Genomic DNA, 17,574 nt, shown 5'->3' on the forward strand with positions numbered 1-17,574 from the left:
TGGACAAAGTAAATTGTTGCAGAGATGTCCCACTCATATCCTCCAGTCAGACCAAACAATGACACTGGGCCACGCTGGGTCATCAGCTACTTTGGTGGGTCTCCAGCGATGTCAGTCAGACTGCACTGATGTGACAAAAGATTTCATCTTGTATTGAGGGATTCTGGCTGATCATTCAAAGCCATTTGCTAGAAATATTGCTCCCTGTATTGTTTACATAGGTCTGCCTTCTCTTTTTGGAAAGACAAAACTCCTTCTGAAAATTCATAAGTTGAAATTCCTGGTTGAAAAAATGCTGAAGTGACTTGTTACAAAACTCGGCTATGCTATGCTTGATCTGCAAGGAATTTTCTTCAAGGCTCTGGCATTGTCCTTTTTGCAAATCTAACAAAAATTCAGTCCTTTTTGGTGCACAATATTGTACATTCTTATGTGTTGGCAAAAGTGCTTGCAAACAGACAAATATAAGCTTCTTAATTTCTCTCTAAGCTTCCCTCCCTTTTTGTTATTTAAAAGGGCTCTTTAATTGAGAAATAATTCTTTATAACTAATATGTATATGTTTGAATATGTCTTTGGCCAGAGATGTCTCTGTTCTTTCACTTGCCAATGCTTGCTGCACTTTGGTCAATTCTTTGACGGCAAAGGGAAACCCACAAACTTCTGCTGCTGTAATAAACTGTCAATACAAAAGATACTCTCTAAGGTGTTTCTCTAGCAAAAGTGAAGAAATAGCTCTGAGAAGACCAACAGGGGAGCTGGCCAACAGTGTGGGATTGCCTTCTGCTCCAAGAACAGGTGGTAGCCTGGGCTTAGATTTCTTCTAGGCTGTTTCTTTCGGTGCCCCATTCATAAAACATTTATTCTACAAGGAAGTATAGGTTAACAAATATCAATATGCTGCTGGAATATGCTCATTAGCTAGCTTCTACAGACACAGAAGCCCTGTCTCCTATGTCACAGACAGAAAAATAAAAGAAGATTCTTTCATACTCCCTAAAAATCAAATAAAATCAATCCAGACAGTTACAGGTTTTGTAACTGATACCTGTTCCATCTCTCAATATAGAGGACACAGGCCAGCAAGATCTTTTAGGAGAGAAAGGACTTGAGTTGCCCATTCCTTCTGTGATTACAAGAAAAACAATCAGCCGATGGGAATGCAATTTTACTGTAGGCTGGCAGCTTGTCCTTCAGAGCAACTGCTCAGGATTTTCTAACAGGAACAGCCTGATCTGCAGTTTTAATGAGCTGCATCTCCAAAACCTCCACGTCTTGATTTGGTAATGCTGCTTGAAGGCAGATTAGAAGGTAATGCTCTGGTTCTGTGTCTGCTGTTTAACTACAAGGTGAATCATGTTATTAATAAAAATTAGAAATGTGACAACAGGAATACAATTATTTTCAATGGGACTGTTCACAGAATGCACAGCTCACTAGCTGAAATACCTTTTTTTGTAATGAAGTTAACAGACCGTATCGTGAACTCAGACTATCCTGATTAAAGGATAAGCAAAATTTTCATGAAGGCAGCAAAACCCTAAGCTTTGAAGTTATTTCCTTGCAGTGAATTGCTTCGCTACTACACTCAGCAGATTTTCAGTTTCTCCCTCTTACAGTTCCCATTCCTTTGTTCTTTTCAATCTCTTCCATTTTACAGGCAAGTTGTTAAAAGGTTGGAAAAAGTTTGACTTTAATGTCTTCTCATCCTCTTTCTGCATCAAGAAAGGGGAGTAACGGCCCCCAGCATTCTCCTCTGCAGAGCTGAAAGGAAGTATTTATCCTCAAAACAACTCCTCTAAATATAGCTTAACTTATGTGAGAGCAGCCACACTGCGAAACAGCACTCCTGCTGCACAACGCAATGGCATTTGGTCAATAGGTGATGAGCTGCACTAACCTCAGCAAGTGCATTTGTACCCTGGGGAGGCAGCAAGCTTGAATCAAAAGCACTGACATACTCGGTTTACACTCTCTGTGGGCACTGGAGACTCAACATAGGGATAGCACTTGAAAATAACTCGGGGTATCTCACTGTGGTGGAAGAACAAAAATGTAATCAAGTAATTGGGTGAGAGATGTAAATTAGGAAATGTAATTAGGTGAGAGAAGAGAAATGAACCATATGAGTAACACCCAAGACCTTGAGCTCTTGGGTGAAGAGAGAGGTCAAAAACCATAATGGTCCATTTGCCCAGTGCTACATGCACAGTAGGGGCCAGGGCTGTCAGCTCCTGGGGATTTCCACTCGGCCAGCTCTGAGCTCCGTTTCCAACCAGGCTGGGCAGTAGCTCTGGATGCTGAAGCTCCCAGAGCAGAGGACAAGGTGCAGCACTGACAGCAACCGGGAACCGGCCCAGGAACCATGAGAGAGGCTCCAGCTCTGACGCTGCCCTGTACCAGGCCTGCCAACACATCTGGCAATAGCTCCCTACCCATGCATGTGCCATGTGATCCAGCCCACGAATCCAAGCATTCAGGGGGAAGCCACAGCACTTTGGCCAAACTTCATGTGTTCAGCTCACTGGTAAAAAATAAAAGTGAGATGTGTGATTTGCTTCTTGGAAACCCAGCAGCCGTTGTTCAGCTTATGCCTTCTTTGTAGCCTCACAGTTCTGCGGTACACCAGGGAATAGGGTCATTCTTGGCAATATTTAGAGGTTCCTGGAAGCATCACTTTCCAACACCTCTGTATATGCTGCACATATGCCTGGCTCCAGCTTTGTCTCAGGCATGCTGTCCACATGGAGGTTTGCAAGGAGACAGGCTGAATCTCTCTTCCTTGCATCTTTTCCTAGAATAATTATTTCCTGACTAGGACGAGGCATCTTAGTGGGCTCTGATATTTTGACACTAGATAAAAACTATACTGGAATGAAACTGGGAACTAACCAGCTATGGTTAATTCCTCTTTTTTTCCCAGCAATTCAATTTAATCTCAAAGTATAATATACTTCTTGAAAATAATTGTTAAATATCTACCAAAATTAAGTCAAAATTGGTAACAAAAAATTCCATGGCATTATAAAGTAGTATACTCTTAAAGATTAGCTGCCTGAGATTTGTAGGCTTTACTGTTATTCTGAAACCTGCAGAAAGTAGTTAGAGAAAAATATAATCTTTCTCTCACTGTAAAACCAAAGATGTATGAGGGACAGGAGGAAGTGATCTCACACCACAAGCTAACATGACAATTAAGATGAAACAATAAAAAGAAAGTATGCTGCTCATCTTGATGGTCCTTAGCCTGATGCACATGTTGTCTGGCAAACAAATACAGAATATAAGAGCAACCAACATGAATGGTGGGCTTTATGACAAGACTCACTGGGATGTGTTTTAAAGGGTATGGTTTAAAGTGGTGAGATCGGGCTACATACCTATCAAGCTTGACAGTTATATGACTTTCTTCATATATGTGAGGAGTAAGGAGAGATTAACTCTTAAATAGTTTTCCTGGTTTAGATAACCTTTGGTAATATCAAGGTGGCATTCTGGAAATGAAGGTGACTTGCTAGTGACAGAGCAATATTCTGTTGAAGTCCTTTGCAATGAAGGATTTACAGATGAGATCACGGAGAAGGGAGAGGGTAGGACTTTGTGTGTTGGTGAAAATAAGTCTTTCTCAGTTAGTTCAGCAGTGATGTATAGCAAACAAACCTAACTCTCTAAGCTTTCCTCATTAGTCACGTTTCTACATCTCTTATCTGATCTAGTTAGTTATGAACTATACTTGATTCCTCTTAAAACTAGACACAGGACCTTGGAGCAGGCCTCACCTATGCCAAATGCCATGGAAATTAATGATTCCCTCTGTCATATATCAGTCCTGCTAAGTCCCAACATAACAGTCATCCTTCTGCAAAGGCATCATGTTATTAAGTCATCAGCTGTTAATAATTATTTGGCGAACCACTACAATATGGTGGGATGTCTTTCCTGAAGCAGTTGATTAGTCAGTTATTGCCCCAGTAATTTTGAGGAGTTCACAGTAGCACTTATTCCATGATAGGCTGACTTCAAACAATTGCTCTGGTTAATAAGACTCTCTAGATTTATGACCCTGCCCTCCAAAGCGCATGCAACTTTTCCTGTTCCATCATCCAAATCATTACTGAAAACAATGAATATATGCATAACTAAGCAATTACAGTAGGACTGCAGAGTTCTACTGTGAGTACTCTCTGAACATCCTAGAGAAAACTCTACTGATGACATGCCTTTTCTCCAGTTATAGTTAAAAAAATTCAGCAACTGCACGGATATCAGACTGGTTACTGTGAAATTGCAGTCTTTAATAAATCAGAAGCATTATATAGACACAGAGTGGGAAAGCCAGGTTTTATTTTATAACAAAAAAATCTAAACTTATGTTTAATCCAGTGCAAATTTAGGTTTTATACTAAAATGGACAACTTTTGCTCCTCTATTTTGCCATTTCAGCTGCATATGAGAGTAGGTTTCAAGTAGCAGCATATTCATTGCTCAAGTTCTATTCAAAGTATTTTTCTGAATGTTCTGAACAATATAAGAAAGCAGGCACTTGTTATTAGTAAAGTCCATAAAGAACAACTGCACTTGGCTGTGATCCTGTTTTCAGCATTCGATTTCTAGGGAGTCAAAAATATAATTTGTTCTGGAACACAGGGTGCATGAAAGTGGTTGATACATATGTGTATTTATATCTATGTTTGTAATATATATTCCACAATTTTCTGTGAGAAAGTGGTTTTCTTTCTAATAGCACTTTAACTGTTTGTGCCACAAGTCTACAGGACAGGTTTATACTGAGGTTTCTGTGTTCTACTGAACTAAATCATAAAACTCAACCACTTTTGCTTTCTCTTAGTTGGGTAAAGCCTTTGTTAAAAACAATAACTGTTCTACTTTCTACAAAATTTCTGCTGAGCTTCATTTTTGCCAACATAGTTGTTGTTGAGTGTAAGTCAGTGATCAATGAAGTAATGTGGGGAGAGAAACACACTATCACACATGGCTACAAGAGCAGTCTAAGTGAGACAAACAAAATCCAAGAAATCTCTAAACAACAGCATACCATAGTATGCTGGAGATGTCCTTTTGTTTGCTAAGTCACACAATAGAAACATGTTTTGATCTGACTCTCAAACACTAGCTCCTTTGGAATAAAATGTGACTTATTCGAAAGATCTTGCAGAGGAAAAGGAAAGTACTAATATCATTGTCCTTTTATTAATTCAGGCACTGTGCCTGGACGCACAGTGAGGCGAATAGGAATTAAACCCAAGTAAGGACTGAACAGACTCTGAAAGGAAATCCAACGATATTAACGGTAAGTGTGCTACAAAGGTTTGCAAGGCGCACTCTTTTAAAAGAAACAGTGGCTTTGTACTTAACAAGAAATATGCTCATGATGGAAGCTTTCTATGAAGCTGAGCAAGCCACCTTCCTTTCTCATATTTTCTATTAGAGAATTGGGAATAAGGCAACTGACTTCCATTCCCCTCTGTGCTTTGTTTTTAAATTAGATGCTGAGCATATCAAGATGAGCACTACTTTTTGCTTTTGCAGTACTGCTGTAAAACTAATCTCATCTGTGACCTTTAAGCAACCCCAAAACAAATCGTTTACAATAGTAATAGTTGGCTTAACTTGGCCACTTCCCTTTATGGCTCTGAGAAAACCCCTTGGGCTTCCTGAGAGCTGACCCATTTGAATGGGTTGGTAAACACAATAAAACTCAGCCATGACTTCAGAAAACATAAAAGCCAAACACGGACTGGAGCATTAACTGTGGCACAACTTTGCTGAGCAAATCTGATGTCCACCAGGCAGAGGGAGACAGCACGCATGGGTGCATGGGCAATACAGATAACTCCTCCCTTCCTGTAAATTTCCCATGACCAAGCAAATTTTCTGTATCTGATGCTGCTCTAAGCAGCGAGGGTTTGGTTTTGATCATAATTTAACTAGACATAGTTCACATAGGCATAAAGCCACATTGATGCTGGAGTTCAACAAGCCTTTTGCTATTGGTTGGCTTATTTCCCCCCAACCCCTCCATAATCCTTTGTGCCCTTTGTTACTTGCTTAACGATGATTCATTTTACATGCTTATGGTACTATTTATATTTCCCCTTCTTGGTTCATTTCACAGCATTCACCTCTAATGAGCCAGTCAATATAGTATCCTTTGATTTTCAAAAAGCTTTCAAAAAGCTTCCTCACCAAATGCTTCTAAAGAAACTGCACACATGGATAGGAGGGAAAGTCATTTTAGGGATTAATAGCTGAGGAAAATTAGGGGGAAGGGAGAGAAAAGGGTAAGAAAGAAAGGTTAATTTTTGCAGTGACTGGATGTTAATAAGTAGATTAGCAGCAGAAGTGACCTACCTCGAGCTGAGTCTGTTCTGCATGTTCTGCTCAACACATTTGTAAGGGATTTGGGGGAAATACTAGGGTAAAAGAGCTCACAGATAATTCAGTGGACTACCAAGAGTTAAAGACAGCTTTCATAAGGCCTTTCACCAGGTCTGGCCCTGCTTCGGGTGTGGAGGAGGAAGCCCCAAACAGGAGCCTGGGCAACAGAGGCACCAGCTCCGAGGGCAACCTGCCTCTTTGCTTGGCAGCCGAGGGCTTCACACCGACCTTGGTGATGCTGTGGCTGTGTCACAGCGCACAGCAGGCAGCCAAGGGCTCGCCTGCCCCTATCTGGCCCGCAAGCTCCCCCACGGTTGAGCGGGAGATAAAAAGCCTGACTTGGCGATCAAGATGAAGATGAAATTCAGTATCAGTATCAGTATTGTTACAGGTGCATTAGAGATGTCTAAAAGCAGAAATGCTTCAGCATTGTGTCATGTCACTGATTGACCAGGTCATGTAAACAGTTAGGGCCAGGAGGCTTAGAGGAAAAGTTTCAATTTTGTCTATTGCAGAAACATTTGGGAGCCAATTTTGTCCCTACTGGTGACCCTGTGATAGTAAACCTAATGACATCATTGTGGCTGCATTAACAGAAGACTATGGCCAACTTTTTTATTATTATTTTTTAAATGCTTGTCCTGTTCTCTCAGATGATCAAAGACTGGAAGGATATTTAGCGGAAAACATCTATAGAAACTGGAAATCAGGGGGTTGGTTTCAGATGGCTGAAACAGCAAGGAAAACAACTTTTTTCTTCAGTCCTTTCTATAAAGGAGGGCAGTGGAGTCCCATTAGCAGGTGGTGCCTAGCTGGGAAAAGAGGCAGGTAGCTTACTGGTAGGTGGAAATAACAAAGGGAGGAAGCATAATGTTCCAAAATGAATTAACTCAGGCCTAATTTAATGACCTCTCTTGCCTTCTGGCTTCTTGCAATGTTTCCAGAACTCCATGCATCTTCAGGCAAGATTGCTGATTTGAAATCAGTGTCTACATTAGTCTTACACTTATATAATCAGAAGCAGTTTATCTTTGTGATTATTAATTTCTGCCACTCAGCTTTGGGATTGCATCCCAGAAATGTTCATAACTGACTCTGAATTACTCTTGCAGAGCCTTGTCCTGCTGCGCCATAAGTATTGGTAGTCCTATTATACCAGCATTGGTGGTATTAGCATAAAACTGCGCTAATTGGAATTGCCCTAATGGTTATACTTTAACAGTAAATTGCCATGAATCCCATTTGGATCTCTTTCTTCCCACTCATAATTCCTTTTGACTTGACTGAAAATTGAATCCTCTTCCCCCCTCCAGATTGCTAATGGACAAATATACTGAGAAAGATGACTCAGAGTAATTTAGATAAGAAAATGTTCATTATGCAGAATGAAGACTACATCTCTTCTCCATTCAAGACTAATCACAGGTTCTCAGGCAGAATGCTTGGGAAAGAACCAGAAATGAGGGAAAAAAGGCTCAGGAATGTTTCAGATAATTTATAACTAGTATAAGCAAAGCATTCTTCTATTTAAAGTCAGGGCCATTAATTTTCCTGAAGAACAGTATAGGTTGAAAAGAGAAGAATGATACGAAGGAGTTTAAGAAACATTGACTCTGCCCCTTAAAAGATGACTGAAACAATGATTCTTTGAGGTCTGGCCTTGTGTCCAATACATTTATAAGACTCCTCCCAACTGCAGTAATAAAAAGGGATAGGATGGAATATAAGGGGGACCATCTGTAAATATGAAATTAACCAATGCATCACAATACTGTTGCAAAATAAATCAGACTTCAAGCCTTGCAAACAGTGTTTTCTTAGGCACTTTTCAGAGCTCACAGAGATCTAATTATGCAAGTTCAATATATATTTTAAGAGTAACATTTAATGAAATATTTTTATAATTTATTTTTAAAGAAAAAAATGAATGTATACTAGAAGCTACTGCAAATCCTTATCTTTTGACCTGCACAGCATAGGAATTTTCCTGTCGCTATCTCAAAACTATTATCAAGAATAATGGAAACCCAATGTATCTATTGAATTTTTTTGCTGCAAACATTAATTCTGTGAGAAATTGTTAGTAAGGGGTGGAAAGTAAAGGAGAAACAACCATAAGACTTATATATATTGGAGGTGATCTATGTCTGCATAGGGCTTACATCTTTGCCAATCAGATCCTCTTGATTTTCCACAATCCCCCAGGGTGCTATACCGATAGTGCAGATCTTCCCGCGAGATTTTGAGGCATGATCCTTCAGTGCATCTCCAACATGCCTAATGACTCCTGGAAAAGAAACAGCATAAAGTATAAAATTCAAATTATGACACTTTTGTTCATTATGGTCTTGGTTCAGGATAGAATCCCTTTTCAGAAAACACCTATGCATATGCTTACAACTAAGTAAAGCTATAAAGTATTTTCTTATTGATTACTGTTAGAGTATTACTATAGGTATTACTGAACTGGGTCCACAACACTGATACCTTCGTGGGCTTGGTAGTCCAATTTATATAATCTACAAAATTATTAGATAAAGTCACAATAAAAAATTACACAGCTCCAGAAATAAAAATGGAAATGTTGACAGCTGACTGTAACTTGTTTTTTTGTACTTGTGTTCACAAACATACATGCATGCAAGCAGACACATGGTACGTATGTCCTTCCCAAGCATAGCAAGAAACAAAGGAATGAAGTGGAAAAAAAAAAGCGTGGCTTGCATATAAATGTTCTCTTGTGTCCGAATAATGGATGGAAAAGTCATGAAAGCATCACTATGATCCTCTGTGGTAAACCATTCTACCATTCTTTCCAAATACTCAGTCACCTGAGATAGCTTCCAGCAGGGTATTGGAATCCCCCCAGGGATCAGTGAGAAAACAGAAATTAGTACAGAGACAATGACTGCTCCCCAGCTCTTTCCTGTGTTTTCTGCTGATGCTGCTTGTGTATGCTTTAGAGCAGCTTTGTGAGCACCTCAGTGGTATTCCTGTGCAAAGAACGCGTGGGGAGGAAGACTGTGGCAGCCTGGCAAAAGAATTGCTCACACCTGGATCATTCCTCCTTCCCCTTCAAAAAATCATTTTTACGATGTGGATCAACTATTTTTTGCAATATGGCTGCATGGAAGCATGCCTATGAATTTGCTGTTGATGTTATCTCTTACTCAGTTTCTCTGTTTACTTCCTGTTCAGATTCCACGAATTTCAGAATGACAACCTGCCCCCCCTCTCCCAACTGTACCTGCTATTAGCTATGAATTAAACTATGAGTCTGCTCTGGATTCAGAGCAGAAACTCTGGCCAGACTGCAGAAACGTCTATTATTTAGGATAATCATCCTACAGGATTGCATGAATATTCAAAACAACTTAAGTCATTAAATAGTCATGGTCATGTATGTGCCATCCTTTTCGCATCACTAATTCACAGTCCAACAGCAGCATTTCAGGATTTCTCTGCTATACTTTTCCTTGAGAGAAACCTGCTGTATAAATTCATTATCATCAGAACTGACTGTATGTAGAAGTTCTCAATTTATACAATTTCATACAGAGATAAAACACACAGTTGTCACCTACAATTTTAAAACCTAGGCCTAGAGCACTCAGCTACTTTGCTCCACAATTTAAAAGCAGCAATGAGATGCAACTGATAATGCAGAACTGCCTCTGAAATTATATGGTTTTAAAATAACACACAGAGACTGTTATTTGAACTCCATTTCTTTGACTATGGTCACATCTGATTGCAGGAAAAATAAATTCCTTTCAACAGTAATTATGTTAGTTTGTATTGTCTGGGCATTCACAATTATGATGCTTTGGAAAATGATATAAAATGGTCTTGTATTTGCCAAATGAAGATGTTATATTCAGTCCTCGTTCACAAAATTTCTGTAGTTTCATATACAGTGTTCCTGTGGTAAGCCACTGCGATGAGTTTATAAGGTCTACTGTCTTCTAATTTTTTTAACAGAATTTTTAGCTATCTTTCCAAGTTGTCACCACAATAGTATCTGAGCAACTAACACAATCACTATGACCACAGTACACAGGTCAACATTTAACCTAATTTTCTTTATTCTGCAGAGTGATGGGGATAATAAATACATATGCATCTATCTATATTCATCTATCTAACACTCCAGAAGTTACGCCTCTTCTTTGTTATTCGTATTTCTGCTGTGAAAAAACTGTATACTGTTTTAAATTCAATGTGCTCTGGAAACTAAAAAAACCCAAGACAAGCATACATATCCAAATATGCAGAAGCTGATCCACAGTGCACTAAAATTAATACAAGATAGAGTGATTACAATATTTTCCATAGTTAGTAAGACGATACACTATGCTGTATTACTAAAGCAATAAATTGTAGTTTTGTTAATGCAGCAAATGAGACTGACGTAAGAAATTACATGTACATCTACTGGCTCAAAACTTTACTCATTTATCTTTCACAGAACTCTCTGATTTTCCCTTGACTCTCTCCTTCTTTCTGCCTCCTTTGGGAAGGGTGACAGACAAGCCATTGCTCAACATTTTTCATCTGGGGAAACTCTGTTTCTCAGCTCATTCCTGGAATCCACATGCAGTTTTCCAGCAGAGCTGGGCCAGCTGCTTTCCTGGGTCCTTAGAAGGCCATACCCATACGGTATGTTACAGATGTTCTCAACTTTGCATACAAATGGCAATGTTATCTCTGTTGCTCCAAGGATAATATAAAAAAAATTAGGTCAAGCTGTCTGCAACAAAGGAAAAAGTGATTCTTATGCACAATGAAGTTTTTCCCTATAGTCACAAAACAGAACCTTTTTTTTTTCACACTTCAGATGGTCTTATAAGAGGAAATAAAAGGTCTTTTCTGTATGAAAATACTTCCTGTTTTATGTAACAAGAGTTTTGCTTCTTTGAGGTTCTGGTCACCAAACCCTCCATGTAGCTAACTGCTGATCTGACGAAGTCCTCACTGGCAATATACTAATATATTTGCCTCACAGGAGGCTTTATTCACAGCTCCTTGGTGTGCTTTAGCAAACTTTTCATTTTCTGGCAGCTGCCAGACTGGAATGAACTTGGCATTTTCTTGTTTGCACTTGGTACAACCAGCACTAATAAAATAAAACACCTAACATTCTTAATCAGATCAGTTCTAAATATTTTCTGTTAAAACAATGAAATTTCTGAGATGCCACTATGCTTTCCTTTCAAAATTGCTGTTACCTGTGTTTACTCCTCCAGTGAATATCCATGCTCCAGTGGTCATAGCAGCCTTAATGAGGCCTTTTCCAAAGACTTGCTTGAGTTTTGGCTGAAGTTCAAAATTCTGAAGGCCCCCATGCACAGAGATGAGAAGTTTAGGGAGTTCAAGCTGCCACTCTTTGGTCATCAGGTGCAGAAGAAGGTCAGGCTTTGTGTCAAAAGACACACGTACATACTGCAGAAATAAGGGTGGTGGCAAAAAGAAAAAAGATTGGTTATACCCAGCGGTGTCTAATGCATATGATCTATGCTCAACAGAACACTGAAAAAAGTCAACTTTCACAGCAAAAAGCACTAATTAATTGTTAACTTGATGATTTAAAAAAAAGCTTTTTGTGAAACAAGGAAACATGGAATAATTGCAATTCACAGGCTGGACAATTTTCCTTTGTTAAGGAAAGTAACCCATTAATCATTTCAATGTGCTTATCCATGTTAAAAAGATAAATATCTTTAAACTGTGGATGTGGAAACTGAAGCAGAAATCTAAGTGATCTGCTAAAGACCACGCAGGTAGCCAGAGTCACAGCTGTACTTGAATTTCATCTTCCAGACCCTAAAGGAAATCCACAATATTGCAATAATGGACATTCCCATGTATCTGATTTTTAAATTAACAAAAGATAGGCTATAGATGAGATTGGTTGCTCAAGCATACAGGAGCTGAAACCAAGCAAGACTACAAAACAGATATTTTTCAGATGAATGAATGCAATAAGGGCTAACTTAAGACTTACAGACTAATTTTTACAAATTCATGAATTTGCATAACAAGGGCAAGGGACCTAAAAGTACTCTGAAACAACCTTACACATTTCCAGTTCTTTGTTCTTCTGTGCTACCTCTGCAGCATTTCTCCCAAGGGAGATGATATCCATCTGTGAGTGCTCAAAGTTAACAACTGTGTTCAAAATTTCTATAGCAGTATTACACAGCACAGATACCCGTCTCTTCCTGACCAGTCCCTCTCTCTGGGCTCTTCCCTTGCTCTTTCTATTGCTGATGTGCGAGGAAACCCAAACAGCCTGTGCCAAGGCTTGTACCTTTTTTGAATTCCAGTTGCACAGCAGAAAAAGGGTCGTGAGAGGATAAAATCCCTCCCATAGCTTCTAAGATCAGGAAGGGCTCCCTTAATCAGATAAAATAGTCTATAGAAAGCTGCCCATGTATCAAAATTCTGATTGAACTAATGCATATAGAGTTATTTTAGGGTCTTTCCCTAGGGGGGTTTTTGACACAAGGATCAGATGTGTAACACAAGCACCCTTGTCCTCAGCCTGGAGGAACTTACCTTATTCTGTCTTATGTGCTGTAACATTTCAGGTAATGAGATATACACACACATTATATAATTTTGTCTCTTTTGAATATGTCTAATCAGTATTTCTTGCCATAAGGTTGTTCAGTTGCTGAAAATCATGATAGTTACATGGACTCCTCTCTAATTGAATAAGAAACACTAAAGGACTCAACTTTTTTCATCACAAATTCCTAATACCCAGATTTCTTTGCAAGAATGGGTTGTCACATGATGAACAGCCATTCCCTACATTTCTGGAAGCAGAAGCAAGTTTGGGCAAACACTCACAGGAAAGCAAGTGGAGCACAGCCAGACTGAAAAATGAACAAAAACTTGTGAGCACAAATTCACTCCAGTGAATCAGTAAAGTTCCCTGCAGCTGCCAGGCGAACTGTTAACCGCTAATAGACAAAGAACATAACAATATTCATATTTGGCAAGAGTGCAATGTACCTTTGAGCTTCTATATGTGTACTGTATCCTTAGGAGTAAGCTGTCCAATTACTTGGAAGTTGATAAAACCCCGCACGGTACCTGATCCCACTGGCCAGAAGGTGAAGTGCATAATCTTGATTAGGAATCAAGAGCTGTCAAAGTTTTAGCACATAGGAGAGCTGCCAGGAGGCTAATATTTATTCCCTTGGCTCTGCGCTTATGGAGAGCTGAGGCTGCAAAGCAAAGGCAAGTCCTCATTACGCTGCAGGCATTTATAGTGAGGCATGGGCTTTATTTCAGTGACTCCAAAGACTGAATCCTCTGCCAGTGAAAGTGTGAAACTATGTTGTGGTGCAACTGGCACCTTACTGTGCTTTTGGTGAATGCAGACTGGGAGTTTAAAATCAAAAAGGTGGTTACAGAAAATTAACTGATATGAGCAACAGCCATATGGATTTGTTGAAAGCAGAGGCCACTGAACCATCCACATAATTGCTCTAACTCGGATCCTGCTTCTATCCATCCTGCCTCAGGCTGATGCTAAAATGAAGGGACAAACAGCATCAGATGTATATTACCTAATCTACCTAGTGACTGTTTTTTTGATCCTCTAGTATTGGTTTGTGCCCCAGAAGGTGTGATTTCACTGTTCCTAACTTTTTAAGCCCACTCATTGATTGGCAAAAATCTCTTTCAATTCCTTATCCACCTAGACTTCTGAGTTTCAATAAAGATAAAGTTATATGCTGAACTGCAGAGTTAGAAGAAGTATTTTCTTACATTTATTTGACATGCAGACATCTTTTATGACAAATGCCTGCTTGTTTCTTATACTATAGGCCAAAAACCTCTATACTTATGATAGGAATTCATTTTACTTTATAAGGAGGAAATTTAAGTAAAAATAAATCTGAAAGTTTTTTTAATGTAAATTTAAATTTAAACCATCATAAATGACCTTTACTTTTTAGAAAGTTTTTTGAGAAGGGCAAATGCAACCTAAATGTTGATTTTTCTTCTTTGCAGAGAAAATGCATAGACCTCAGTTTTTCTGACTGTCAGATTCATTTTAACTTTTACAGAAGGCATTTTCAGTCTGGTATGCCTGAGATAATCCTTTTGCCATTACTTCACATGTCACCTAGTGAGTACGAGAAAATTCTTTTGTCACCATTTCCCAATCATCCATTAAATTATGAATAAACATTTTTAAGGTCATTTTTGTCCATATTAAAAATTCATTTATTTCAATACTTTAGCAGAATATTTGGCCTTTTTAGTTTCTGTTTAGAATCTTAATGAGTACTTCTGCCATTCCTGATTTCTTTTGCGATAGCTTCCTGAGGTAGATTTAAAATTTAAATATGAACCTAAGCTAAACTACTGCTCTATTCCCCCAAACTTCAGGGTCTGGGGTATCCATCTGTCAACTTTAGAAGTGATCATTCCTAATGGCAAATTATTTAGTCCCTCCTTTATGGGAGGCACATATCAATAGGACGCAAGACTCCAGTTATTACATTTCAGAAGAGAAGCTCAAAAATTGGAAGCAGCAGTGCAGTTTTTAACCATAAAACCTACCAACCAACCTGACTGACTTTGGCATAACACTGTAGAATGGCACATTGGTTCAAGTCATCAAATCCATTTGATCCCTAACCTGGCCCAGAGGGTTGTCAAGCGGGTGCCATTTGATGATAGTATTTATTTCAATTTGTCGTCAAGCAGTTACCTAAGAAACAAATGCGTCTCTCACCAGTCAAACAGCCAGATGTTTGCAAGCTGGACCCTCTCCTCCTTTGCCCTAGGCCAAAAATGGAAGTTCCTAAGTGGTAAAAATTCTGCATTGTTACTCAAACAGAGCCGTCCTACTGAGTACATGGCTCCTGACTGCAGGGGAAATTCTCAGTGAAAAAATGGAAAGACATAGATAAAGATCTATTTTGTTGCATTTCTTTAAAGAAAATCTCTTCAGATAACATTTTGCGATCTGCAAGGCAGTCTAACATCGCTGCTTTGTTTTCTCTTTGGGAGCAGGCCAATACTACTGACCATTTCACCCATCTTGAGTATGATTCCAGTGTTGCAAATTGCTCTTCAAGGTCAAGACTGATCCCTTGAAGTGTGATCTTCACAGAAAATTGTCCTGATCTAATTTTCCCTAAACTCAGCAGCAAAACTGTCACTTAAACCGAAACCACACTGGTTCCTTACTAGTTAATATTCTCTTTAATGTCTTAAGGACATCTAAATTCTACTAAATAGTCAGTGGAAGGACCCTCATTGATTTAAACAGACCTTGGATGGATGCCTTTGTGTGTTACGTCTCCTTTCTCTCCATGTAGCATATCATCTCTTAAATTCTGTAAATGTGCTACGAATATTAATCTACTATAACAAAAATAAAAGCCATTGCCTTTTTCACAGTTTATGTCAATTAAAGGATTATCTCTCCTTTTTCTCTCTCAAAAGCACTGAGAGCTTTTAAGACAATTTTTGAACAGTTTTGACAAAACCCCATACATTTTAAAAGCAAAAAATAATACCTTTTATTTGGCTCATTTCCAAATATCCTTACTAAAATATAATGTATTGAGGATCTGAATATCAGAAGGTCTCTTTGCGAAAACTGTTTACCTACTTTGGAATTCTATTTAAGTTCTTTCATGTTTCCATACACCAAAAGAAACATTAAGCCCATAACACTGTAATAAACTTTCTGTCTTCTAAAGCTGCAAACATACGCTAGCTTTTTATTGTGCATATTAAATATGTAATTGGAATGCATTCGATTAGGAGGAAGTTATTAAAAAAAGAACAAATGTATTTAACTCACTGAAGCTTTTCAAAGACTATCTTCCATCTAACCTTGAATAACCATGATCAAAACAATTTCAGTTCAGTAAAGAGTGGTCATTAAGAAAAGATTGATATGGAATCCAGATTTACCAACTGGTGAAAGAATGTCACAATTTTTTTTTGTGTATGGAAAGGCAGATGCTAAATTCAAAAAATTGGTTTAATTTGGTCACAAGTTCAGTGCAAAATGCAGCACAGCAAGATTGTCCTAACTGGTCCTCCAATGACTAAAATCTCTTTATTCTGAAATGGTCCAGAATGTTGCTCATAATTGGAATGTAATCTGTCACATTAGTTTAGTAACTGCTCTTGGAGTTAGGGTATTACTTTGCAGGTATAAAGTTAGATGGATTGATATATGTTATTTCTAAAACTACTCAGAGCCAGCTGATATACACTGATTTCATTACATTAATTTTCTGGTCTTTTTTTTAATTCACTGATTTGTTGCAAAAGCTGCTGAAAAAGTTTATGCAGCTCCACATTTCTCTGCCTTTAGTGGTTCCCTGCCTTTTTACAATTGTCATAACTCAAAACCTGCCAGAAAAACAAACTTAAATGTGAATGACAAAACTGTGAAATGTGTTTCTTAAACATTAATGGGATGAGCCATTTGTAAAGAAAATAGGGATTGATAATGATCTAAAAAGGGAGAGGCAATATTGTTACAGGATCATCTGTGGTTACTAGACTAGAAGAAAGGCCTCTTTAGCAACTGATCTCATTAAACAGTGTTATCTAATCGCTGTTATATGTTTTTGTAGAATCTATTGTACTCTCAAATTATTGACTCAAGTAGCTTAGTGCAGTCCTGCTGAAGATGCTTTAGCAGCTCTATGATATTAGCAAAATTAATGCTGCTTGCGAATTTTTGTTCTGTGACTGGGGAACTAAAATCAATGACACAACCACTTTTACTGGCAATATGTAAGCCTACGTGGTCTCTGCTGTTTTGTTGCAAACCCACATTTGCTGTTATAATCTTAGAGTAATTTTTATTTTCACAAAAAGATAATATAGCATTGTTAACTGTCTGGTGGCAATTGATAACGTACTATATTGCTGCATTTGTGGCTTGCAAATATACATGCAAAGCATATGAATGCTTACCATCAAATTCATGTTTGTTATTTTCTATGGGGGAAAGCATTATCTGTCAGTCTTATGCCCACTAATCTGTTCCATGAATTAACTTCAGGTTATAGTTGTTATCAATAAATCTCATCACATGCTTCATAGCCTTTATCCAGAAAAATGTACTAGGTTTGCTGTTAGCACAGATGATAATGCTACTCAGTTCTGTATTTACACTGCT

The 17,574-nt window shown here is 38.4% G+C and overlaps 1 protein-coding gene across 1 annotated transcript in view; it reads right to left on the minus strand.

Annotated features, from left to right (window-relative positions):
- TRPM3 (transient receptor potential cation channel subfamily M member 3) overlaps positions 1–17,574 on the minus strand; it is a 280,268-nt gene that overhangs the window by 120,475 nt on the left and 142,219 nt on the right. Inside the window, exons 4-5 of the mRNA XM_067316547.1 lie at positions 11,627–11,840; positions 8,561–8,685 (exon numbers count right to left, since the gene is read on the minus strand). Coding sequence (XP_067172648.1) covers positions 8,561–8,685; positions 11,627–11,840 — 339 coding nt within the window. The remainder of the gene's footprint in view (positions 1–8,560; positions 8,686–11,626; positions 11,841–17,574) is intronic.

The sequence above is a fragment of the Apteryx mantelli genome, chromosome Z (assembly GCF_036417845.1).
Source record: "Apteryx mantelli isolate bAptMan1 chromosome Z, bAptMan1.hap1, whole genome shotgun sequence".
Taxonomy (NCBI): domain Eukaryota; kingdom Metazoa; phylum Chordata; class Aves; order Apterygiformes; family Apterygidae; genus Apteryx; species Apteryx mantelli.